The sequence below is a fragment of the Phaethon aethereus genome (genome assembly GCF_964289735.1).
Source record: "Phaethon aethereus genome assembly, chromosome: 1".
In the NCBI taxonomy this organism is placed as follows: domain Eukaryota; kingdom Metazoa; phylum Chordata; class Aves; order Phaethontiformes; family Phaethontidae; genus Phaethon; species Phaethon aethereus.
This window is the reverse complement of record NC_138575.1, coordinates 204,357,624-204,383,859: the sequence shown is the minus strand read 5'-3', so window position 1 is coordinate 204,383,859 and position 26,236 is coordinate 204,357,624. Positions and strand designations below refer to the sequence as shown.

At 41.6% G+C, this 26,236-nt stretch overlaps 1 protein-coding gene across 1 annotated transcript in view; it reads right to left on the bottom strand.

The window, feature by feature from the left end:
* The window catches only part of EXPH5 (exophilin 5), a gene marked incomplete at its 3' end in the record, with an annotated part of 40,190 nt that overhangs the window by 5,709 nt on the left and 8,245 nt on the right, over window positions 1-26,236 (bottom strand). Inside the window, exons 2-6 of the mRNA XM_082014220.1 lie at window positions 10,247-10,404; window positions 7,976-8,050; window positions 7,729-7,873; window positions 3,127-3,175; window positions 1,473-1,599 (exon numbers count right to left, since the gene is read on the bottom strand). Coding sequence (XP_081870346.1) covers window positions 1,473-1,599; window positions 3,127-3,175; window positions 7,729-7,873; window positions 7,976-8,050; window positions 10,247-10,404 — 554 coding nt within the window. The remainder of the gene's footprint in view (window positions 1-1,472; window positions 1,600-3,126; window positions 3,176-7,728; window positions 7,874-7,975; window positions 8,051-10,246; window positions 10,405-26,236) is intronic.

Here is a 26,236-nt window from a genome sequence, read left to right as displayed (position 1 = left end):
AATACATGGTAAACATAGGTAAACATGGACCTTTCTGTGTGTTTACAAAGCACAGTTATGATGTAGCTGCAAGAAAACACAGAATCCTGCAAACCATCAAACAAGCATATCAGTAGTCTGGCATGTCCACCATTTGTTTCATTCAGAAAAGAGGTTCTCTCCTAAATTGTAGCTTATTACTTTAAAATGAGCACTGAAAATGGCATTTTCTGTATAAAAAAGGGTAATGACATAGTTAAGAACCTGTGATTCATTCTAGCATCAAAGTTGTATTTATATATTTATTGACAGCCTCAGGAACTGGAATTGAACATGTACATCTCAGTTAACCAAGATACTGAGTCATAAGATTAAGTGACAGCAGTGTATTTGAAGTATTTGTATTGGCAAAAACAATTATGCCTTCACTAATTGTATTCTTTTTGTATTTTGAAAATAGCACACATAAGATATAAACACAAATGGATATGGCTATTTTGTTACTGCATTTCCTAATCCATTTAAATAAAAAGACTGACTGATCAGTCATTACAGATCTGTGCTAATAGTACAGGACCATTAAGAAAGCACTGCTAGGTATGTATAGTTAGAATAAAAACTGATAGAAAGGTACTGAAATTTTCCATTTTTCTAAGTTTCTCTTCAGCGCAGAAGAGAGACGACTCCTGAGAGAGTCAGTTTAGAACACGAAAAAAGACAAGTTGTTTCTTAGTCTTCCATTTGGAGGACATCAGCCAAGCTATGTAGTTTTTCTCTGTCAGTGGGCACGTGTGCATAGTTTTGACTGACACCCAAAAGCAGTGACAGGCATGTGAGTTTCAGAAGAACCACTGTCCACCATGCAGTGCTCTCCTCTTCCAGCACTGCCAACTCACCTGTTGCTTCCTGATCATGCTTTCAATCTGTGATATTTTATAATGTTGGGTGGTAGAAAGTAATATTCATGGACTTTTTTTTGCATAGATCTGAGAAAGTTTATAGAAGAACACCTCTGTACTCCCACAGGCATAGTTTGCCTTGCTTCCCATCAATGAGTTAAAAAAAAAAAAGAGCCAGCAACTTTCCACTGGTGCTGTAAGGGCTCCCAGAAGGCTAACTGAATGCCATAATGCCTCTTGCTTCTGTGGTTTGAGGCTTTACAATTCACAAAACCAGGCCCAGTAATTCATCATTATCAAAATTATGCATGCAGGAAGCTGGGTTGAAATTCTTCTCACATAACTGTATGTCTGCATCTAAAGCATACACTGTCCACCATGAAGGGCTACTGTCAGAATCAGCAGAGAGAAATAGATGCTTTTAAGGTGTGACTCTTCTGAACTGTATCAGTATGAGATGAAATAGCCACTATGCTAGAAAGTACTGAGCCATATCTTTACAGCTTATGCTTTTGCAGAAAATTCTCTGAAATCAGTCACCACAGTCACTTCTGGTAACAGTAATATCAGAACAAAGTAAGGGCACACACTTACCACTGAACACTTCCTTCTCTAGCTGTTCATTCCATTCCTGTGTACTTTTCTCCATCATTTCATTTTGGTTTGCATCAAAAGAATGACTACTTGTTTCAGTTGACATTGGAGAATTACATATTTCAACCTGTTAAAAATTGTAAAGCAACACGATTTTAGTTCTACATGTGGGTTCAAATCACATTTCATGTGTCACATCACAAATTGTGTACAAGTCACAGAGCTCAGTAAACTCTTTGTGGGTCCATTAAATACTCTATTATTAAAATATACAACTGAGGATTGTAAAGTTGTGTGCATTTTAGAGACTTCTACATAAGCAATCAGGAGATGCTCATCTTGCCCTCATACTGTAGCATGTTTTGGATACATGAGTTATAATGACCTTATAATACAGGACATAATTTACTTACTTTCTCCATATGCATCCTTATTGCATTGTATCTCTTAATTTAGTTTTTCCTAATCACTTCTCCCTTGACCAGCACATTTTAAAATTCATACACTGACCTCCCAACAGACTTTTCAAGAATTTAATACCACAGTCAATTTTCATATTGCAAGACAGCACTTTAGGGGGCTGTGATAAATTACCTTAGCAGTGGGGAAAATGTCATCTGAATTTAGTTTATATGCTAAGCTGGAGAGGTTCCCATCCCATCCATATTTCTCTCAGCTCACAGTCTCAGATGGTAGAAGTACAGACAACTGCTGACCTGCTGATCTGTTTTAGCTGAGACTCTTCCTCCTTTTTTAAAATAAAAACCCTTACTACTTTTAGTTCTCAACATTCATAATATTTTACTTCTCTAGCTATAATAGTCTATGTATATAATAGGTAGGATTCTTGGATAAGATCTTCGTTCAGTCATATATTAATACAGATTATCCCTTTGACATATGAGAGAAAGGAGGTGGCCAATTTACCTCCTCTATACCTTTGATTATATACTGTATACCTTCTTAGTACCCTCAGTCGTTATACCACACAATTGAAGAGGAGGAAAGCCATGTTAATAATACAGGGCAATAAAGTAATTAAAACAGCAAATATAATCCTTGGTAGAAGGATTGTTGTTTATTTCAACAGCGTGCACTTAAATTACATCAGAAGTAAATCTCTTGTTTCATCCTTAAATTGAGCTTGTGCTTATAAAATGGAACATTCAGCCAAAAATAATTTCCTACTGTCAAAATTTACATTTACACAGTAATTCTGCGATGGAAATGGTGCAGGAGAGGCTCTAGCTTACTGCCTGCACAAGTCAGCTACTCTTTTTCACCCTTGTACAAATGAAAAGAAAGAAAGTAAACAGATTATTTATTCAGTGTGAGTTTTGACCTATTTGCAGGTTGGTTCCAGTTGCCAAAATATGTGAGGGTTTTGGCCTAGGAAATTATCCATGCAAGTATTCCATCATTAAGAGAGAACTGAAACCTCATCAGAGCTGGACTTTGGGCTTACCTAGTAAAAGCTTTGGACTTGTATAGCTAACAGGGCAAGCTCATTCTACTGCATTCAACAGGTTCACAACAAGAACAGCAAGAATGCTATTTGAACAGGTGTTATGTCAACAGCCGAAACAAAGAGAACTAGTTTTTGAAAAAGCTGTGGTTTAAACATTCCTAACAATAAAGCTGATAAGCTACTTACCGTTGCCATTTCTTCCACTTTCGAAGATGGGCTGGCAGAACTGTCATATCTGTAGGCAGAAGGATTTAAATGTTGGGTTTGAAAAGGAACGTGATGTAATTTTACCAGGTAGTAAATATCCAGCAGTTTCTCTTTAACAACTATTGAGAAGCATCTGAAAAAAGACTGCTCTGTGAAGAATCCATCCTTCCCCTCCAAAAAATCCTGCTAACAAAAAAATGCTGGGGAAATGTACCATTCCATTTGGCCTTGTCAGCTTGCAAATGTTGCAGCTGCACAGCCAAGAATGAACTCAACCTACTGATATCTCAATGTCTGCAACAGCCATAAAGTAATTGTTTAAATCCAGCATGACGATAAGATAGTATTACTTCCTTTTCCAAACAACAATAATTTAGTAGGTACTACAAATAGCTGAAGGTAACTACTTGTAAACCTGTAAGTGGTGTGCATCTGCAATTGGGTTGTTTTTCTCTTCCATTTCACCCTGTTCAGATGCAGAGCTGTACTCTGCTCCTGAGAAGGAAGAGAGACAGACAGCAGATTGTTTGCAGTGTGAACTTTGGAACTTGCTGCTACTTACCTGAAACAGCCTTTATTTACCAATTTTTAACACATGGTAGAAAGCTCATCTGCTTTCCTAACCTATGTAAGACTGCAAGGGCTTGGCAGAGAACTCGCTAGGGTGTCTGTGAGTAATGCGGTGGTTAGAACAAGCCGAGAAGCCCTGAACATAAGAGGTCTTCTGTTCTATGGGGTGACTTGCAGACACACAAATACAAAATAAACTGAGAAACAAAAACAGGACTTGACTTCACTAAGTCTATTCGAGTCTGCAGATCTTTATTCTAAAACTAAGCAAACTTCATAAGCCCTGGAGGAAATGTTGATCAGCTCATGCTTATTGCCAGTTCTTCCTTGTCTCAGAAACTCTCCTGGTTTTTTCCCAGGAAGTTAATTCTTGAGAGAAAGTGAAGTGGGGAAAGATGGTTCTGCTCAGTCCTGTTTGTCTCAAAGTCTTTTTGAATGACCTTGTTCTTAGGCTCTTAAAACCTTCTTGTGCTCAGGTAGACTACTTTATTGTGCTTCAACAGCAAGTATAAACCAGCTTGTTGGCAGGTTCTGTGTGGCCCAGCCTTTCCTCCTGAAGTGCTTTGTCATTTGTTTGCAATGTGCTTGCAGGCAGGGAAGAACAGTTGAAAGGTGCAATTTGTTTTTGCTTCTGTAATTGTGAACTGTAAAACCAGGATTCCTCTCTGTCATGGGGTCCAAATGAAACCAAAGGAAACAAGCTTGTTGACCTCAGTGGTCTTAGGATCTGGCCAGACAATCTGAATCTGACATTCCTAATTTTTCCTTGCAGCACTGAATATGAACAGACATTAATTCAGTGTGCTACTGCTCCCTGAGGATGAAGTTTACAGAACCATGGCTCAGAGATCTATGTAGCTCTTCCTTTAAACCAAAATAATGCTGAATATGTCTTAACGCTTCTACAACAAATTAAGAATGAAACTTATGTTTCAGAGTTTTTACAATGATTTCCTGCAAGCCAAGTTCAATGAAATCCTGTGGTTTAGCAAGTTACCTTGATTTTAATTACATGCATAACAAAAATGTAAAAGCTTTTTTAGAAGTGCTCTTCAGCTTTACTGTGCAAAGCTGCTCTACAGTTCTCCCGACTTGGTGCTGTGCTTGGTGTTGTGTTAATTGCTCTTTGCAATAAAGCTACATGAAGTAGACATGTTAGTTAGAAATGTCTTCTGATAGTCTAAGCAAAAATTAAATTTTCATTTGCACCTCTAGCACTATTCTAAATTCCTCCATGTCTTTGTTGTCCCTGTTCTTTCAGAAATAACTGGTCATTGCATCCTGCTTTATTTTCCTCCCTGCCAACCTATACAGACAAGGTTATTTTAATCTTTTCCCTACGCCGATCCCTCCACTTTTCTAACTGCCTCATTATTTTTTCTGAACTCTTTTTCAGCATTTCAGAATTAAAGTTTTGCTTATTGCCAGAGAAATATCGCTTAATTTTAGGAAAAAGTAATTCAGTTTCTTTTTTAGTTAAGGATATTGAGCAATGTTTACATTAGTAGGTACATTATTTCACACACGCATGGACGCGCACATACACACATACTTGTAAACATTATCTAATATTCATAAAAATAAAAGAAGTTAAGTTACTGCTCAAGTTCAGAAATATTTACCGTCAGAAAAATACTACTTGCTATGGGAAACAAGAAGTTGTTTTTTATACTTTTTCACTTATATACATATGTATCTTTTTTATGACAACCAAATGTAAGATGAAAAGTAAAAGATAACTCTACTTACTACTATCACTACTGGCAACAATAATATAAATCCATAAACTAAAATCTGCTGCGAATTAGTATTTTCATTGACGCACCTGTCTTCCCTAGAAGAAACAGGTTTTCTTCTATACCATTCTTATCAGTACTATGTAAGAAGCCAGCTAAGCAACAAACACATAACTCAAATATGCTGAAAACAATTAAACAGCTTTTCTTTTCCAGTATGAATCACACTTACGTATCAGAAAAGTATAAGAATGAAGTCAAGAACACCGAACACCTTTGAACCACAAGTGATCAAACATTTCACTACCTTCAGACTACAGTTACAAACCTTTTATTAGCATCTTCTGTATCTCCATATAAGCATACTTTTTTTTGCAGCATCCATAATTTATTCTCACAACAAAACACCACCGCAGCTGATGAAACTGTTTCTTCAGTACAGGAAGGACCCTCTAAACAGCCATTAATATTTAGCTATTTAAAAGCTTCTGCCAGTTAGGCTTACTTACAGGATTTACTGTGCTGCCTCCTATTGCATTTCACTAACTCTCCAAAATAACTCTAGCTGGTGAGAGGCAGATTATTTCAGTGCTTTGTCTATGCATAAAGCAAACCACATGCCACGGCAACACCTAGAAGAGGGTGGAGGAAGTTTTCGACAGAGAGGCGTGACTAGAAAATGTAGCAATCGGCTCAGTTACACGTCAGGATTGACTTGTTTATTTTTCAAGCCGAGCTCGGTAAGAAATCAAAGGCATCTGAGCCTGAGATATGATAGATTTTCTGTGGAAAAGCCAGATAAACACATATTAGAAAAGCTGATGCAATGAGCAGGCACAGTTTATTTTTTTGCCTTCTTAAATTAAGAAATCATTTAAATGCTTAGATTATACAGCAAAGCCTAGACCTTTGCTTGAGCATTCACTACCTTACCATGCACCAGGATAAAGTGCCTTTGAAACGTGATTCTCAGTTACACAAATGCCCCCTTATTCAGCAGGGAGGGCTGCAGTCTGGTGTTGGTGTGCCCCAGCATAAGGGGCATTACCATGTCGCAGGAAAGAGGAGGGAGCAGATGATGTGTATGGAGCAGTGTTAAAACCTTGCTGGTTTTTTTTTCTATGCTGCATTACTATGTAGGAGAATTGTTACCAGTAAACATGCACAAAGCTAACCTCACCGCCTCTATTCAAACCTCTCCTTAAATCTCCTTCTGCTTTGATACAAACACTCCACAATGGCAAGCTGCTGTGCTATAAAACCTATGTATCAGACTAATCATTTCTTTTGAGGCTTGCATTCCCTGTCACTGTTTATTATAGCTGTTCCCTGTCTTAGCACCATGCCACCTAGGAGCCCCAGGCATGGACCAGAATATCAGCCTGAGACTCAGAGTGAAAATCAGCTCTTTGTGCCAAAGATCTTGCAGCTTCATACTTAGTCTTCAGAGTGTTGAACAATGCACCTTTATCTATGATTGCCAGTCCCAAGCACTACCCTAAGACGCACACAAAAATAATAATAATATTTCACTCGGGTATTGCTGACATACAGGACCATAAAGGACAACAGTTACAACACTCAGCCTAACTAGCCCAAGCATAGCCCCCTGTTCCCTCTGAACAGCAGCTTTAGCCCTGTGGATGGCAGGGGAGAAGGATGCTCTTAAACAGCAGCTCCAGCACTGCATATGAGAGCACCTTTGGTTCAGATCCAGCTGAAACCAAAGCCCTGACAAAGCACTGAAGCCAAAAGCTCTGTAGAGCCGCCCTGTTTGCCCAGCTAGAGCTAAAGCTGCAGGCCTGCCTCTAAGCTGCCTCTGGGCTAGAAATGGTGGGAACCAATGCAGCAGAGCTGCCTGGGGCTGGTACTCTCTGCCATGGCCTGGGAAAGCTATGCTTTCCTGTTATATCACAGCCACAGGGCACCAGATCCCCAATGTGCCTTACACCTTGTCCTCTTGAGAGGGAATTAGATAGGATGCAGCCGCTGTTAAGCCTAGGGGCTTTTGCACACTTAAAAGCCTTCATGCAAAACCTGAGCAAAATGGATTTATCCAAGAGACTTTACCTATTACTTGCCACTTAGTCCTCATTCGTCTGACACAGAACAGATACTCTCTCATTACATGACCAAGTAAAATCCCAATCTTCCCAGTGAGGTGAAAGGCAAGAGACTGGAAAAATAATTTTCACAAAGTCTTCTAAGCAAAACACAGAACAATTCATAGACTTTATAAAAGCTGGATATAATGTATGTTCTGATTATAGCTCACCGTGGTTGCTTCTGAGTCTGGTTTTTTCTTGATTTTCTAAAGGAGAAAAGCCAAGCAAAAGGTGATCTGAAGCCCAGAAAGGAAGATGAAGCGTTCTTTTGTGCTTGAGGATTTGTGCGAGATGACATTTTTAATTCTTTATGATCTAAAAATATTATAGAAATTTGATTTATTTCAATTCTTACTAAATATAGTATTAAAAATACATTAAAAGTTACATCTTCATAAACAATCTTCTTTTGCTTACCTTTTATGCCAGGAAAATCCAGTTTTGTTGACATTTTTGGAGAGACTATGTGACATGCTGGTTTATAATGACTAACTAGAAGACTAAGAGAAAGATAAACAGGTCTAAAGTTTCAAAAAGTATTATTGGTTTTGGGTGATGCACATGAGATAAATGAAGCTGATTTTCAGAAAGCAATCAGCACTCAACCATTTGAAAACCAGAACCATTTTAAAATATAGACAAATTAGACATTTGAAAATTGAGGCACCTACAATCATTAGTCACTTTCTTTTCGCCTTTCTAAGAAATATAAATATGACAACCCTGAATATACAATGGTTTAATACACTGTCATGTAGCTACATAACAGTAATTCAGACTAAGGTGTCTTCTGTGTCATATAATTCTTTATGATGAGATTCCCATGGCCACTGGAGTACATTGTTTCTGCTACAAACTGCTTATCAGAACTGTATTTTAAATGCAAGATATCATGAATGACTTCTTTGGGAAGGTTATGATTTGATTTCTTCAATGGAACATAAACCCAGTCTGCCTGTAAAAGCAGCTGGCAGTCGGTGTGAAGGAGAGGATGACTATTGCTCACAGATGAGGGAAAGAAACTGCAGGGTCTGCTATTAAAACATGCCACAGGAAACTGGAGGACATAAGAAACAAAACTTCACTCAGGAATAAGGCACTGCTTTTTTTTTTCTCATTTAAAACATCACATGCCTGGAACAATACAACAGCCTGGAAATTTCTTATCCAATGACTGTAGGAGAAAGCAAATAACACTGATAACAACAGCAAGGGGCAGCATTTTGGACCTAGTCCAAAATTAAGTGAATAATTCATGGTATTTAAATTCTGTGTGTAATACATGGCTTTCACTTCAGTGACAATCAGTGTATTACAAAATGCTGCATCCTTTACCCCTTTCAGAGCCTAAGCTCTTGGTGGCATTGTTTGACTTGACAATGAAGGTGACATCAGGGGAGTCCTAACAGCACTCTGCCAGAGCCAGGATGGTCTAGGGATGTAGACAGAGCAAGGCTTGTGGGTAGAAGTAGTACCTTTTATGAAACCAACTTATACAGTCGGAAATATCAGACAAGCCTCTGAGGCACACCCCCCCTTCTTCAGATCTGAAATAGAAACAGCAGCTTTCAAAGTTAAATACCAGTGAACAATTACACAGAGTTTAGTTAGCTAACACATCAATTAAACCATCTCTGAAAAAGAGTTGCTAGATGTGGACTAGAGGGGATGTTAGGGAAAAACGGTCAGGAAAGACAGAGATCTGTTCTGTGTAGGTCTGCGGTTTCAGAAAAATTTTTACGGTTTCACTTTTGAAATACGTGACTCTGCTTCCTGTTGCTAGGAAGCACAAATAGGAAGAGCACAATGAAAAACATGCAAAAATGTGAACCATGAAAACTTTCTGGATGGAAGATGAAAAAGACAGTACAGAATGCCATGCTTGGTATAGAGACACCATGTTTCTTGTGCATGTTCATTTTGGATGGGCAACAAATCCTGTGAAATGAGATCTCCAGAAGTTGCTTCTTGGTCAGCCCAACTTTCCAGGCTTTGTCATCCACCCTGATAATGAGCACTGGCATGCCTTTAGACCAGTGTTACCAGGAAAAGTTTTCCACTGGTACAGTCAAACCTCTCTCATCCAAACACAGGCTACCTACTAATTCCAAATGTCATTTAGGTGCTTCTAGTTTCTTTAAGAAAACTAGGTAAAACTGAAACAGTTTTTGTACAAAGTAAACATTACTGCTTTAATTGGGAAACCACCACTACATTTACTATAATTACAGCAACTTCATCTTGATTCAGAAAGAAATTTTTTACAGTGAGGACAATCAATCACTGGAACAACCGCCCCAGGGACATGCTGGAGTCCCCATCACTGGAGGTTTACAAGATGTGGCTGGACAGGGTGCTAGATAATCTCATCCAGCCTCCCTTTCCCATGAAAGGTTGGACCAGACGATCTTCCGAGGTCCTTCCAACCTGGGCTATTCTATGATTCTAACTATAGGATAAGAATATCAGGGATTTTCTGTTATGACTCCCAGCTGTGCTTTTAACAGAATCTACTTAAAGAAATATAGTAATTTTGAATAGATATCTTTGGTAAAACTTTGACATGACAAGAAACTCAATGCTACTTCAGAAACTCCTTAGCTATTTACACCCTGAAATGCTCCAAGACAAGACATTGGTTTGGTGACCATTATCATTTACATAAGGAAATGGAAAAATGCAACTCACTTGTGCTTTTGCTCTTCCTTAGCTGATGCTCTAATGGTGGTTTTAGCATTCTATTGACGTCAATGTAATTCTGAAATCTTTTTCTTTGTATTTCTTCAAACCATTCTCCAGTCACTCCCTGCAGCCCTGTTTCAGACTTCTTTCTCTTCAGAAGTTTGCTAGAAAGGAAAAAAATACAAACTAATTTATTTTTAAGCCATTTTAGATATTACAGGCACATCATTAGGAACTCTCCCTGTTGTTCATTGAAGTATTTACAATATTTCTACATATAATGACTTTTTGAAAGGTACAGTGGGACATGACACATTCAGATAAAAGTTTTAGTGACAGCAGAATTCTCCAGCTTAACAATGAGATTTATGTGACCAAGTTAAGTGGACGACTCACATGCTTGCATTATTCTCTGCCTCAAAGAAGTGCATCCTTCTCCCTTGCAAAAATGAGGTAATAATTCACAACCATTATAAAACTAATTGAAAGTAAGATTAAATTCAGCCAATAATTGAATTAGAATAAATAATACTCTAACAAAGCAATTCTTGAAATGTTTATTCACTCATTTAAGCAGAAGCAACAAGAACATTATTCTGACTTTCAAGAGGAAGCTCACTAAGGCCCTGACAGTGAGGTGCCCACCACACATTTTCTGTGTAAAGGAGAATAATAAATTGAGAATTCAGCTAATAGGTATTCATGCAACATGTTCAACGAGTTTATCAGATTTTCCTCTTTCCTTGCTGCATAGTGATTCTGCCTGTGTTTAATATGTATGGAAACAGCTAATAATGAATATGAATGTTCTGTCACACACAGGCGAAGCCTAAACAAGCTACACACATGTGGCTGCAGCTGAAGAAGCTATTTAGAAGCAAGTTCACGTTTTAGACTAAAAGGTCACAGGAATTAATTGTTTATCTGGACATAAAAGAACAAGGTACAGTTGCAAAGGAGTCGGAATAGTGCAACGGACATGCAAAGTTACTTGTTTTCAAATAACATTACACAAGTGCCTGAAGTGCAGATGCAAACACAGCAAATCCACGCCCCAACTAATTCTGATGGCAACAGAACAAGACTTCGTGCACAGCCTGGAGATGTAATCCCAATGTTTTAGCAAGGCTTTCATGTAAATCCTCCACCTTAATCAGTGCTAAAACCTAGGTCTGGGAATACAGATGCTCTCAGAGAACATAAATTATTTCATAATAATTTGAGTTTTCAATAAAAACTCATATTCTCTGAGAAAATATTACTTAATGAAACAAACTTAAAATTAAATATCTAGTCTGGAAATGGATGTATTTCCATCTGGAATTGATATAGGGTATGTCGTCCATACCAGCACCTACAGTTCATCTGGCGGCATGTGAAGAACAGGCGAGCAGGAAAGAGACATTTTTGGTAAATGAGTGAAGAAGATTACACAGACACACGCACAAGCACTAGCCATTTGAAATAAACTTATTACAAAGGCAAAAATATTAATCATCACAGATATTACCGCACCATGGGAGTGACTAAACACCGTAAACGCCATCTGCAGCATGGAAAACAGCCTAGCAGTAATGTGAAACAGGAGGAGGCGATGAACGAAGTGCTCTCAAGCGCCAACTTCATGACCTCACTCCTGTGGCCTAGGCGAAGGGGATCCAAGCTACCAGGAGGAGCAAAAGCACACAGCGCCAGGCATGAGGCGTTTTGGGAGTGGCTGCAGTCACAGCGAATGCCCGGCCAACAGGCCCGCAGCAGTTTCGAGGAAGTCCCGACAGCGGGGACCGTCTCTTCTAACCCACGCGAGGCCTCTCCGACCCCGACCGCGCGCGCTGGGCTGACCCCGACCGCGCGCGCTGGGCTCTCCCCGCGGGGGTGCCGCGCCCGCGGCCCGCCGGCTGGCTCGGCCGCCCGGCCCCAGAGAGAGGCGTCGGCGTGGCCCAGGCGCCGCCTAGCGGCGGCAGCCAACACCACACCCGCGCGCTCGCCAAGCAGCAGCCGCCCCTGGGCTCGTCCCACGGGGGGGGCCTTCCACCCACTCACCCACTGTGGGGAAGCTGGCTTTATTCATGTATAGATATCTATTTGCTTTACATTTAAGCATTCCGGAGAGAAGAAAAAATACAAAAACCGGCCCTTACTCTAACATCGACTCTATCAGGCATGGCATGAACGAGCCTTTCACCGACAAATGTATTAAAAACCTTGCACAACACTGACATTAATACTGAAATGCTGTAAAGTCTTTACTGGTACATGCTTGGCATTATCTGTAGTAATTACCTGTGAATGTGCCATTTTTGAACTGTGCTGTCATCCCCGACTCAGGAAATAAACCCTTTAATTTGCTTGTGTGTATTTATATTTACACACACATGCAGGCCCATATATTGAGCCCTATATATATAGTTATGCGAGTACCGAATAATATTAATATGATACATAATATGTAATTGCAATATCGCATGACTATTACGTATTTCTCACTTGTGATGACTCCCAGCCAAACCACATCATTTCCTTACATACATACTTGCTCCATCTAGTCTACATGCCCCCTCATGATACTAATGAGCGACAGTTGTGAACTAGAAGGAAAGCCCGTCTCAAGAAACAATTACAGCCGAAGATGGTATCTGCAGTCAGTATTGCAATGAACTTGCCTCTGAGGCAGTGCTATTGTGACTTTGATTGCAAATTATATATTGAGACACCGCTCCGTAGGAGTGTCAAAACACCTCATGCCCTCTAAACCAAATGTACTAATCCTGCTTCCCCGTGTGCTCCATCTGTCCTTCCTCCTCATTTCTCTGCAGCTGCTTTGGACATTTGCAGCCATTTCCTTTTGAGAGGAAACAACATCATTGTGACTGGGAAAAGCACCTGTAAGCTCTTGCAGGATTAAAGGCAACTCTGTTCCCAGGATAACCTACAGGAGACTGCTCCACAAACCGGAGCAGGCAGCGATCCTAAATGACCTCACAGGCTACCCTAGTTCCCTTTTCCCACCTACTACCCTGCACAGCATCTAAACTAATGAATCACTCGGAAGCAATCCCTCTGGACTGTTTTTAAAAACATCTCTTCCTTATTGGCACAAGGATGTCCCACTATTTCTTATACAGACATCTCCAGGAAAAAGTTAACCTAAATGTTTGTACATACTAGACTTTCATGTGGGTTATCATAAATATTGTGAAAAGACCTGTAGCCTCCCCCTGCCACTTCCTGCTAGGATAATAAGGAGCTTTAATTGCTACTGTAAGAGGAAAGGTATTTTCTCTACCATCTTCATCCTGAATACAAAGCAGAAGACAGATGTGTAAGGCAGTAGAAACTGGGTTGCCAAATAGGACATCTGGGGACATCTCCGCTGTCAGCAGGGGACAGAGGGCTCAATCCCACTTTTGCTAAAGCAGAAATTATGATTCCTCTTGATTTCAGCAGAAGCAGGACTTGGCCCTAAAGGTCTCTTACCACACACCTCAGGAGAGAACAGAAACACAGCAACCACCGAGCACGAGGAATCGCACCAGGTGAAAGACAAGCAGACCAGTATTTGCTCATGGGATCAAAGCTCTCAGTGTCTGAGAAGACAAGGCTGAAAGGACTGCAGATAAAAACAGTGCTGAAAGCATTAGATAAAAACTACAGCAGGGCAGATAATTTGCAAAAACAGTTACCTAAAACAAGCTTATGTCTTTACTCTGTTTATATTCCTTACTTTGTCAGTGAGAAAAGGCTAGAGATGTTAAAAAAATAGTGCCTGACGAATCAGTTCTTTCCTAATTTTTTTTCTTCAACTTACCACCTTCATATATTATGCCACACTGGTGAACTGTGCACCTCTATAATTTCTATGGCCAGTTAATTTTCTAGAAAACTCTGACTGTTATCACAGCCACAGGTAGTTCTAAAATGCATATGCAAGAATATTTTCTTACTTATAGTTCCTTTTAATTTTATAAAAGTAATTTAAAAACATACTTTCAAGTTGCCATCTTATTAAAACAACAAGGGGAAAAGAAGCATTACTGACAATGGCAAAGACTACCACAGCTGAAGTAATTTGAAAAAATTATTACCCACCATTTCATATAAACATATATAGCAATAACAACAACATTCTGGTTTCCAAGGTGCTAGAGAAGCTCCTGTGGCAGGTTAAGCTTACCAGGAAGAAAAATAATGATACACAGAGCCAAGATATTCGTTCCTAGCTTGTCAGACACACAATAGATCTATTTTCTAAGGCAGTCTTTATTCCTAGTAGCTGGTATATTTTCACTCACATTAAAGCAATCTTTTGTTTATTATTCTTTCTTACAGTTTTTTGTTTGGCTAATGTGAATAAACCAAGTCAGCTTCATTATTACATGTAAAATATTATGCAGAAGTAGGTGAATCAGAGTGGAAAACCGACTCCCATGTTTTGATTGCACAGACTACAAGATGATGTAAAAAGATCTAACTGAAAACGCTCCTATTTTTTCTTTGGCTTTTGTATTTGTAAAATTAAGCATTTCTGCAGTAGTTCTCTGAACAAACAAGGCTGCCTCTATTTTGATGAACAAAATGTGTTGGCAATAATGCATGAATCTAACTTGCTAAGTCGTTGCTAATCAACCACTCAGATTTAATTTTCTCTTCCCCCAAAATACTAGTTTTCTATCTAAGTCTTCATCCTTTTCATTGTTACTACTGCTGCTGTCAGTTTTGTAATTAGGTATTGATTTTATAATGTGCATTAACCCACTAAGTCGCCTTCAGAAGACGTATTTGTCTGCGTATGTGACCAATAAAACTAAATATGTGTATGGGCAAAGAAGACATGCCACAACAAGGAAGACCAAACAGTGTGTTGCTTGAGTGTTTCTGACCATGACCCAAATACCAATAAATGTAATGGAAGGACTTTCACTGTCCTGAACAGGCATCAGGTCAGGCTGCTGGAGAGTCACCTAATGGTGACACCTCTGGATGGAAAGGAAGTAACTGGAAGTGCCAAGAAAGGTTCACCTGAAGGACAGGGGAAACACTTCACAGCCCAGTGCTGAACTGTATGGGGTATGTTTTCAATCCCACTTTGATGGGTGCATCAAGTTGCCAGCTCAGAGTTATCCCTAAATATTTAGACTCCAGAAATGTGTAAAACCAGACGGAAACAAGGAGAAAGTGAAAAGGGAATTAATCTTCTCTAGTTTTTCCTCCCAGACTTTAAATAGGAAAAAGTACTTTAAACACAAAGATACCACTTCTGCATATGATTTTGATACCCACCCCGTAGTACTCTTTCAAGCAGCAAGCAGGACTACTTAAGCAGATAGCTGCAAACAGTAAATGGCATTTTGTCCCCAGAACACTTTTCTGAGAATAGACATCAGATTCATGCATTAAGTCCTGTTGTGTATATCAGGGATACAAGCAGGGAATATGTGAGCTAAAGGCAGAAGAATTTTTCTGCCCTTACTGAAGTTCCACCTTGTCTGCTCATGGGGAAAATCCTTCCATTTCCACCTCTCTTCTTTTAATTAAAAAGTAGAAAATCACAAAATCTGACATTATTACCTTACCTCTATTCAGATATATACCTCTACTTATTCTTTTAAAATAAAGCTGATCATCTGCTTTGAGATAGCCTAATACGGTGGCAACGTGTACATTCATTACACACAATCCACAAAGACAGCGAGACTATCAGCATACAGGAAACGTTCTCCTAAGACTCCCACTGTGCAGCCTTCCACCTCCGATGTTCTCCCACAATATGAAAGGGCCCATCAGTGAACAGGGCATACTGCTTTTCGTTTTCTGGTAGTTTATTATATGGTGGAGCCTCTTCAGCATGCGTCACCTCCTCCTCTGGCGATATTCTGAAATCTTTGCTTTCTGGACAGTCCATCATCACTTCCAAGATTCCTGGGCGATTAAGGTTTCCTATTTGAGCCTACTGTGTGATCAGTGTGACCTACTTACTCCACGTAGCATCAGTCGCGTGATGTGTAGAGGGGACCCTCCCTTTGAACATCCAGCCCAGCGTTGGCAGTCGGGGTGCTAGGAGGAGCTGTGCTTCAGCACCCACCACTTCTGAAGCAGCTTGAACCCCTTCATATGATGCCAATATCTCCTTTTCAGTTGGGAAGATAATGGGCCTTGGATCCTCTGTATCCCAGACTCCAAAAACCTAGGGGTCAACTTCAAGTCTCCCCTGGTGCTTTCTGCCACAGGCTCCAGGTAGGGCTATTCTCCCTGGCTGCAGTGTAGAGCACGTTTTTAACATCTTGTCCTGCCCGGACTGGCCCAAGGGCTACTGCATTGAATTATTTCCTGTTTAATATGTTCAAAGGCTTGTTGTTGCTCAGGGCCCCATTTGAAATCATTCTTCTTCTGGGTCACTTTATAGACAGGGCTTACAATCAGACTGTAATTTGGAATACGCATTCTCCAAAAACCCCACAATGCCCGAAAAAGCTTATGTTTCCTTTTTGCTAGTTGGTGGAGACATAGCTATTATTTTGTTGATCACATCCATTGGGATCTGATGACATCCATCTTGCCATTTTATTCCTAAAAACTGGATCTCCTGTGCAGGTCCTTTGACCTTACTTTGTTTTATGGCAAAACCGGCTTTCAGAAAGATCTGGATTATTTTCTTCCCTTTCTCAAAAACCTTTTCTTCTGTTTTGCCCCATATGATGCCATTGACATCATCAATGTAGTGCAGGTGTTCTGGAGCTTCACCCTGTTCCAGTGCAGCCTGGATTAATTAATGGGAAATGGTAGGGCTGTGTTTCCACCCCTGGGGCAGTCGATTCCAGGTGTATTGGACGCCCCTCCAAGTGAAAGCAAACTGTGGCCTGCACTCTGCCACCAAAGGGATTGAGAAAAATGCGTTAGCAATATCAGTGGTGGCGTACCACTTGGCTGCCTTTGACTCCAGTTGGTTCTAGTGTGTTCAGCACAGCAGCACTTAGTAGTGGTGTGACTTCATTTACGCCATGATACTCTACTGTCAATCTCCACTCTCCATTAGGCTTTTGCATATGGGACTGTTAAAGGGAGAGCAAGTCTTGGTGATCGCTCCTTGGGTCTCCAGGTGATGAATCAGCTTATGGATGGGAATGTTATGTTATGTGGTAGTGACTGGCACCTGTTCTTCGACCCTCAGCAGTCCCACAACCCAAGGGTCCTCTAAGACTGCGCAAGGTAGCTGTTTAATTTCCTCTGTCTCCAAGGCAGCTATACCAAAAGCCCACCGGTACCCTTTTGGGTCCTTGAAATACCCTCTCCTGAGGTAGTCTATGCCCAGGATGCACGGAACATCCAGTACACCCAGTTGCCCCCCTCCTCCACCTGGCTGGAGGCAGGGCCCCTCTAGTCCCAGTCATAGTATTTGTAATTCACTTCTTGAAAATACAAATCAGAAGTCCATTTATCAAGATTGGAAGTAAGATCAGCCCTTCTACTCTGTCTGGGGAACTGCCCACCGCAAACTGGAGCAGCAATTTTCTTGGAGGAATCCCCGTTTGTGATTATTTCTCCTTGCAACTCACGTAACTGTGGTCATCAGCTCAGTGTCCAGATGGAGATCGATAATGAGTGGTGTCCCTCACAGGTCCATATTGGGACTAGTACTTTTTAATATCTTCATCAATGACATAGACAGTGGGATCAAGGGCACCCTCAGCAAGTTTGCAGATGATACCAAGCTTAGTGGTGCGGTTGACACACCTGAGGGATGAGATGCCATCCAGAGGGACCTGGACAAGCTCAAGGAATGGTCCTGTGTGAACCTCATGAGGTTCAACAACATCAAGGGCAGAGTCCTGCACTTGGGTCAGGGCAATCCCCAGTATCAATAGAGGCTGGGGATGAAGGGAAAGCAAGCAACCCTGCCAAGAAGGACTTGGGGGTACTGATGGATGAAAAGCTGGACATGAGCCAGCAATGTGCGCGCACAGCCCAGAAGGCCAGCGGTATCCTAGGCTGCATCAAAAAATGTCCAGCAGGTTGAGGGAGGTGATTCTGCCTCTCTACTCCACTCTGATGAGACCCCACCTGCAGTATTGCATCCAGCTGTGGAGCTCTCAGCACAGGAAAGACATGGATCTGCTGGAGCAGGTCCAGAGGAGGGCCACGAAGATGCTCAAAGGGATGGAACACCTCTCCTATCAGGACAGGTTGAGAAAGTTGGGGTTGTTCAGTCTGGAGAAGAGAAGGCTCCTGGGAGACCTTATTGCAGTCTTCCAGCACTTAAAAGGAGTTTATCAGAAAGATGGGGACAGACTTTTTAGCAAGGCCTGTTGTGATAGGACAAGGGGTAATGGTGTTAAACTAAAAGAGGGCAGATTTAGACTAGACATAAGGAAGGAATTTTTGACAATGAGAGTGGTAAAACCCTGGCACAGGTTGCCCAGAGAGGTGCTAGATGCCCCATCCCTGAAAACTTTCAAAGTCAGGTTGGCCGGGGCTCTGAGCAACCTGCTCTACTTGAAGATGTTCCTGTTCATTGCAGGGGGGGTTGGACCAGATGGCCTTTAAAGGTCCCTTCCAACCCAAACTATTCTATCATTCTACTTGTGCCTCTAGGGTTGAGGTGGATTTTGCATCCCACTTCCTCATGCCCTCTCTGTGGTCATGCAGTTAAAACCACAGGGTGGCCTGTGCACCCCCTGTATCCTCTCTCCTGGGGAACATTTACTCCTAATAGCTGAGATACTCGTCCATACAGGTGGCAAGTAGGACATATCCTCTTTGAATTGCTGGAACTCCTGGGACAGTTTTTCCACAACCAAGATGCAGGCCCATAGGAAGGAAGAAAGACTTTCTTCATATTGCTGGACTTGGCCAGACAATTAATCCAATGTTTGTTCCTGTGCATCTCCAGGACATTACTGCCAATGAGTTGGCATATGGGTGGCGCGCTCCATACAAACTTCTGCCACATGGGTTGCACACACTTGACTTCATATACATCTTTGGATAACTGCTCGTTGTCCAGGTAACCATAAATCACCTCCAGAATGGCTAATTCCCTCAGGTACTGGATACCTCTCTCCATGGTGGTCCATTTGCCTGGGTGACATATAATATCACCTTTAAAGGGACACCTTCCCTTCACACCTGACAGAAGTCGCCTCCAGAGGCTGAGGACTTGTTCCCCTTTTCCAATCGCTTTGTTAATGACCTCTTCCCTAGAAAGGGATCCCAGCTGCTTGGCTTCCCTATCCTGTAATTCCAGGCTACTGGCCCCATTATCCCAGCATCAGAGCAGCCAGGTGACAATGTGCTCACCTGGACGATGGCTGAAATCTTTTCGCGTATCTTGCAGCTCACTTAGAGATAGGGATTGGGTGGTTACCGCCTCGTTTATGAGCTCTGCCTCTTCCTCCTCCTGTTCTCATTATGGCCCTGCTTCAGTCTTCCCTTACTAAACGAGCTGACTTTCACATCCAATATTTCTTCTTGCGTACAAGGGTGATTGATACCAGCATGGGCTGGTTCTCTGGTTCAGCTGCGGTGCCCATCACGGCAGTTGGAGTAGCCATAGTGCCTGTTGCCGGGATGGGAGCGGCTGCAGTGCCTGTTATTTTGTCGTCAGATCCAGAGACCTTCTATTCCGCTTGAGGGTACTGAATAGCGCTGAACAGGGCTCGGTAGGCATGGGCCAGGCCCCAGCACATTGCAATGATTTGCGTCTCCCTGGAATTGCCAGAGTGACAGCATACTTTTCCCAAATATTTTACTAATTTTTCAGGGTTCTGCACTTGTTCAGGGGTGAAGTTCCAAAACACTGGAGGTGCCCACTGTCTTAGGTATTTGCCCATACTATCCCACATACCCTGCCACTCCTAACTATCCAGCCTCAGGGCAGATCTCTGGGTGGTATTCTTAAATAGTTGTTCAACATAAAACAAGACCTGAAACACATTCAGAAGACATAGCAATAGGAACATGCTGGTCTGAACATCCCCAGGATGTTCAAAACTCTCAAGAGCTATTGTAACTAGCGTGGAGGAGAAGAGGAAGGTGAAGGAGCAGGGAAAGTATCTCCCCTTGTCTCCCCCATAAATTGGCTCTCTGAGGAGAAAGGGCAAAGAGTGTAATTATTAATAGTTTCTGAGAGATGGTTCCTGAAGTACTGCAATTCTGAGTACAAATACCAGATTAGTCACATGACCAGTGATTTTATCGTATCCTAAGCCAGTGTTGCACAGTACAGCAAAATGATAACCTTAACCCAGCCCCCAGAAGTGATGAACAGCACAACAGGGAGCGTGTTCAGCAAGTAAAGTGTTATATAACACAACTCTGAGAACAAGCACAACAACTCTGAGAGCAAATAAATCAACACTGCGACCTGTGACTATTAAACTAATATAATGAATGTTTATAACAGATCTGTTTTAACAAACTCTGGTCACATCTGTCCTTATCTCAACCCTTTGAACCCCATGTTGGGTACCAAAAAGGACCGTTGTGGTTTAACCTGGCAGGTGACTAAGCACCACACAGCCATTTCCTCAGTCCCCCCACAGTGGGATGGGGAAGAGAATCAAAAAAAGGTTAAACTCATGGGTTGAGATGAAGACAGTTTAATAGGACAGAAAAGGAAGGGGAAAATAAATAAATAAATGAATGAATAAAATCATAGAATATACAAAACAAGTGATGCACAATGCAATTGCTCACTACCCACTGACTGATGCCTAGCCTGTCCCCAAGCAGTGGCTGACACCACCCAGCCAACTCCCTTCAGTTTATATGTTCAGTATGACGCCATATGGTATGGAATATCCCTTTGGCCAGTTTGGGTCAGCTGTCCTGGCTGTGTCCCCTCCCAGCTTTTGTGCCCCCTCAGCGGCCTCACTGGCAGGGCAGTATGAGAAGCTGGAAAGTCCTTTACTTAGGGTAAGCACCATTCAGCAACAACTAAAGTATCATTGTGTTATCAATATTATCCTCATCCCAAATCCAAAACTAGCAGTTCACCATTTACAAGGAAGAAAATTAACTTTACCCCAGCTGAAACAGGACAGCATTGAATACTTCTTTCTACTCTATAACCCACAATGTCTTTTGTGTCTACAAATTTTTTAACTTAAGTACCCTCTGTGGGCCTAAAAGTTACCTCTGGTTTTTCCCAAAGCATTAACTTCTCATATTAAACCATATGAAATTAATATACTGCAGATGACTTGATCTAGCTGCTGTTTTCCTTCACCGAGTCCAACACTCCATTGCCTCTTGAAGCTTTTGTCTGTTCCCCTGGGCAAGAGCACAGACTGACACTTTCCTTTGAAACAGAAAACTAGGAAAAGTAAGGGCAAGGACGAGGTTCATTCTCATGCTGATCACATAATTCCTCTCTGCTCTGGCAGCTCAGGAATCAGAAGTTCTTAGTTAAAGCTCAGAAATCAGGAGCTCAATGACTGTCTTCATAGAGTTAAGTTTTTAAAGCAGAGCATTGAAAACTGCGATCACGGGAGCTGAGTGGCATTATCACCCAGCTCAAGCTGTAACAATGCCTCAAAACATTACTTTTAACATGAAACTACTTCTTTAGCAGCTACCCTCGGTTTACAGTGAAAACATTATTTCAGCCCTGCTGGAAGAAATAGAAAAGTCTCTAAGTATGTATCTTTTAATTGAGTTTATACATACTTCGAATATGAAAGCTTTTAGGCCCTTGGGCAGCTGGTCAACAAGAGTGAATGAGGTGAAATACCGCTAGTAATGTCACAGCTGTCGGTGACTCTCCAGCTCGGGCTGACTTTCTGCCATTTCCTCTACAGTAGGTGCAAAACAGGGGAAAGCTCCACTCTGAGAATGTTTTACAGGTGATTTACAATCTCTCTGTACAGGCTGCGAATGACAGGTCAAAAATAAAAGGTGTTACTTTATTATGTTGTCGATACTTACAAGCTACCTACCTATATTAGATGGTAGTAACAAAACAGATCCATGATGCAATGGAAAGGAAGGCTACCTATCATTTTTGAAGTGTGTCACATAGCTTCTGAATGGTACTAATTAATATCTCTAATGAGATGACTTCATTAATAGGAATTTGCATTAGCATTAATACATGCTAATAGGTGCAATGGATGTAATTCTCCATGCAAAGATTCTGATTTGCTTGCAGGGATAAATGTAGTCTCAATCCAAAACCATTGCATGGCAAGAATAAGTTTTGGGCTCCTGAATTTCTGTCCTGGAAATCTTACATGGAAATACAAATGTATAGCGCGTGTGCCACATGATGGGTTGGAAGGCTGGGGATCAGGTCTTAGGTCTCCCAGTATATCTGAAGCTAATGATTAACAGCAGACATATTTACTTTTCCAGGGTAGAGCTGCTAGTTGATTGTGAGACTTTTTATAAATATTGACAGCATGCAAAGAGACAGCCATCTATGCAAGTAATTTACTGCGCAGCCATGTATTATAAATTGAACTGCCTTACAAAGACATACACTGCGGATGCTATTCCTCATGTTATTGCATGACTTCCTTTATGCAAAACCTTTCCTAGGTACCAATATAAGGGGAAAAACAACAAAACAGACACAGGTCAGGTGAGAATTCTGGATGAGGGGAATTGGTTTCACATGAAGACCAAGGTCCCATCTCCACAAGCAGGCTTGTATATGATAGCCCATGGGTCTGGAGAGAGCTCTAAAATTGAGAGGCTCCAGACAGGGTTAGACATTTGTTTGCACAGAGATAAGCTGGAAGCCTAGGGCTCTCAAAATACACCTTTGCAATCCCAGATAATTGTCCAGAGTCTCACACAGAGCTGAAGCGAGATACTGGTCAACATAAGACAGACAGAAGGTCAGAGTGTACCTGCACACAGTTTATGTGTTACTATAACACTACAAAAGCCTCGCTTACTTAATTGCTTCAAATTAAGGAAACCAGTCATAAAAATGTATGTAAGTTCTAAAAGCTGACACAGTGTATGTTTTTCGTCTGGAAATATAAAGCTTCTATACATGTGCGTAATATATACTTACACATATCCTCTGTTATAGCAGTTTAGAATCTCATAATTTATCACAACTGGAAGTGGAAATTAGTATAATAATACATTTAAATATAATATTTATATCTACAGACATTTCTATATACACTTATAAACATATAAATATATATTTAAATACATGCAAGTCTATAATGCAGGAAGAAGCAGACTGCAGAGCCCCCCAGCCACACTGCTGCAGCTTTGCTTGACTGCAGCTCTCTGCACTCAGACCCCTGTATCTAGAAATCCAAAGGTATAGCACGCAGAAGTATTGCAGTTCCTTGATTATTCCAACCACAATTTAAACTGTGTAATTTATATCCAATAAAGTGCAAACAGACTGCGCTTTTCATCATTTACTCTTAGCTTTTGTTTTGTGGTTTTGATGTGTTTGGTCACAGCTAGTATAGTACCAGTACATACACCTATTTATTTTTGAGGTAAGACTGATAAAAAGAATATAGTTTCTGGTAGTTTAAAATGCAGGCATTTAAATACAGCTTGTTAAATTTAACAGTGTTAACATAATAATCTAGCTGCAAAGAAGGATTAGAAATATACTTCATATGAACATTTAGATGCACAATCCTGAGGAAAAATTCCCAATTTTTCCCTACGTGCTTTAATGCGTTTCTCACATGAAGTCTGTAAGTTGTGAAACTTTTCAGACTGTCAGCTCCAGGGAATCAAGTCACTTTTCAATTTAAAACAAGTACAGGAAAAGCCAAACACGGGAGAAAATTGTGCCTCTGTACCCAAAGCTAAAAACTCCATTGGGCCAAACTCCACTTGATTTGAAAACTAGATTCAGAGAGCAAAAAGATTGCAAAGGATTATTAAATTCAGTATACATAAACCATTGACAAAAACTTTAAAGAAGAAAAGGAGATGGACGCATGCAACATTTTTCAAATGCTGTCAAAACAGTGTCTGATACAAACCAATGAATGTCAACTAAGTCTTGACATACAGCCCAACAAGCTTTGCTTTCAGCTGCTAGCCAGGTCTCTCCAAGAGCAACATCTACAGAAGGTGCACGCGCTGCATGTTTAGATGGACCCAAGACTCTGAGGTACCTCAGGGACCAAACCCAGCAAAACTCCCAGACCTTGGGCTTCCCCACGGAAAGCATGTGCTGCAGTCTTTGACAGCATTACAAGACACACGTAACCTGAACGCACCACTAGAGCACAGCTGTGCCAGTACACACACTGGGAGACACCCAGCCACTCTGAACATGAATCAGACATGTTCCCATGCAACACTTTTTTGACTTCCAGGCATAACTAATTTAATATTTCTGAAATATGTGCGAGGACTTGAAGATATTGCGCCACAGAAAGTGTGTAGAAGCTGTCAGCACCTGAAAACATTTCTGGGGTCCTTACAAGGGAGCTCACTGCAGACGTATATTCATTCCTTTCCTTACAGCAATGACAGGCAGTGTATGTTACACTTCACTGGCATCACCTTCCAAAGGCCCAGTGACTCTACCACACATGCCACTGGTATTACAAACAACTTTAAGAGTCACATATAAGAAAGCTGAGCTAAAGTGAGAGTGACCATGCTTTGCTGATGTTTTCAGCATTTAAGTTCTCTTTTCCACACACCTCCATGACTCTTTGCTTGCTTAATATGGGAAGCTGTCTTCTTCCACCTGATGACCATTTCCAATTCCCACTAATGTCAATTACTATTTTAACTTCTGCACTTGAATTGTGGAGGAGACAGAGGGTGTTGAAAACACAGAGACATTACTATTGGAAAGGTCAAACCTGGGAAGTGCATAGACTTCTTACAAGGTGCACAAGTCTTTAACTGGGTCACAACTCTGTAGAAAAACTAACAAAATTGGACTCTTCTGCATTAATTATACCAGAATAACTCCCCATATTGACTGTCTACTCAGTAGTTACTAGCTTGTACTGCTCTGCTAGTTTTTACTGCTGTGCCTGACCTATTTATTCTTGAAGCCTGGTCAATTTTTATCCATATAGGACAAAGCCCAGTTAATCCTACTTTTGCCATTAAGCTTGGACTTAGAAAATGTCCACCCATGGGCTTAACAGTAAGCCTTGGCTTAAATCTCATCAGTTTCAACAAGTATCTTCTTTTTGGCAGCCCTAGTGACATCAGAAAGTGGGCTAGATAATAATAACAATAATAATCATTATGATTTTAATTTTTACAGTCTTTTGTTCCTTGAAAATGCAAACATTAGTTTGAACCATGGCACAAGGCCTGTGTTTGAATAGACATGGGTGAAAATGCCCTGAGTGTGTCCTTCCTGCTCCGGTGGGTTTGGCTGCCCAGGCCCAGGGCCAGCTTGGAAAGACCAGAGCTGGTGGCCTTGGAGAAAGCTATCGTGAAGACAGCCAGAGGCCTCAGCAAGGGCCATCCCTCCTTCCCCTGGGAGCTGCTTTTAAACGAAGGCTGTCCCACTGGGCCTTGCCCCAACTACAGCCCCCAGCCCCAGACGTGTCCTAGCTGTGTCTGTGCACAGCCATTGCTGCACTGATCCAGGCCTTGACCCATGGAGCTGACATCCCAACCTGGCCTCAGCCCAGCCACCCCACCCCTGGCCTGCCCGGTCATCATGGGGCCAAAGCTGAACCCGGTCACCATCACCAGGCCTGACACTGACATGACTTCATGGCTTGGCCTTGGCCCTGCATCATCACCACAGTCCTGCCCCATGGTCACGGGGCTGTGGAGGCCCTGGTTACCCTCACCGGGCCTGATCCTGACCCTAACTCAACCCCATGGCCTGGCCTGTGCCCTGCTGTGCCACTGTGGTGATCGGGCTGGGGCTGCCCCAGCTGTCTCACTGGGGCGGTGGGATGGTGGAGAGGCCCTGGCAGCAAGGCCCTGCCCTGCCAGCCCCGTGCGGAGCCTCTGTGGCCCCTATAATGTGAAGAATGAAGAAATACATTCAGTGCATTACCAGACAGGCTCTTCCAAACATAA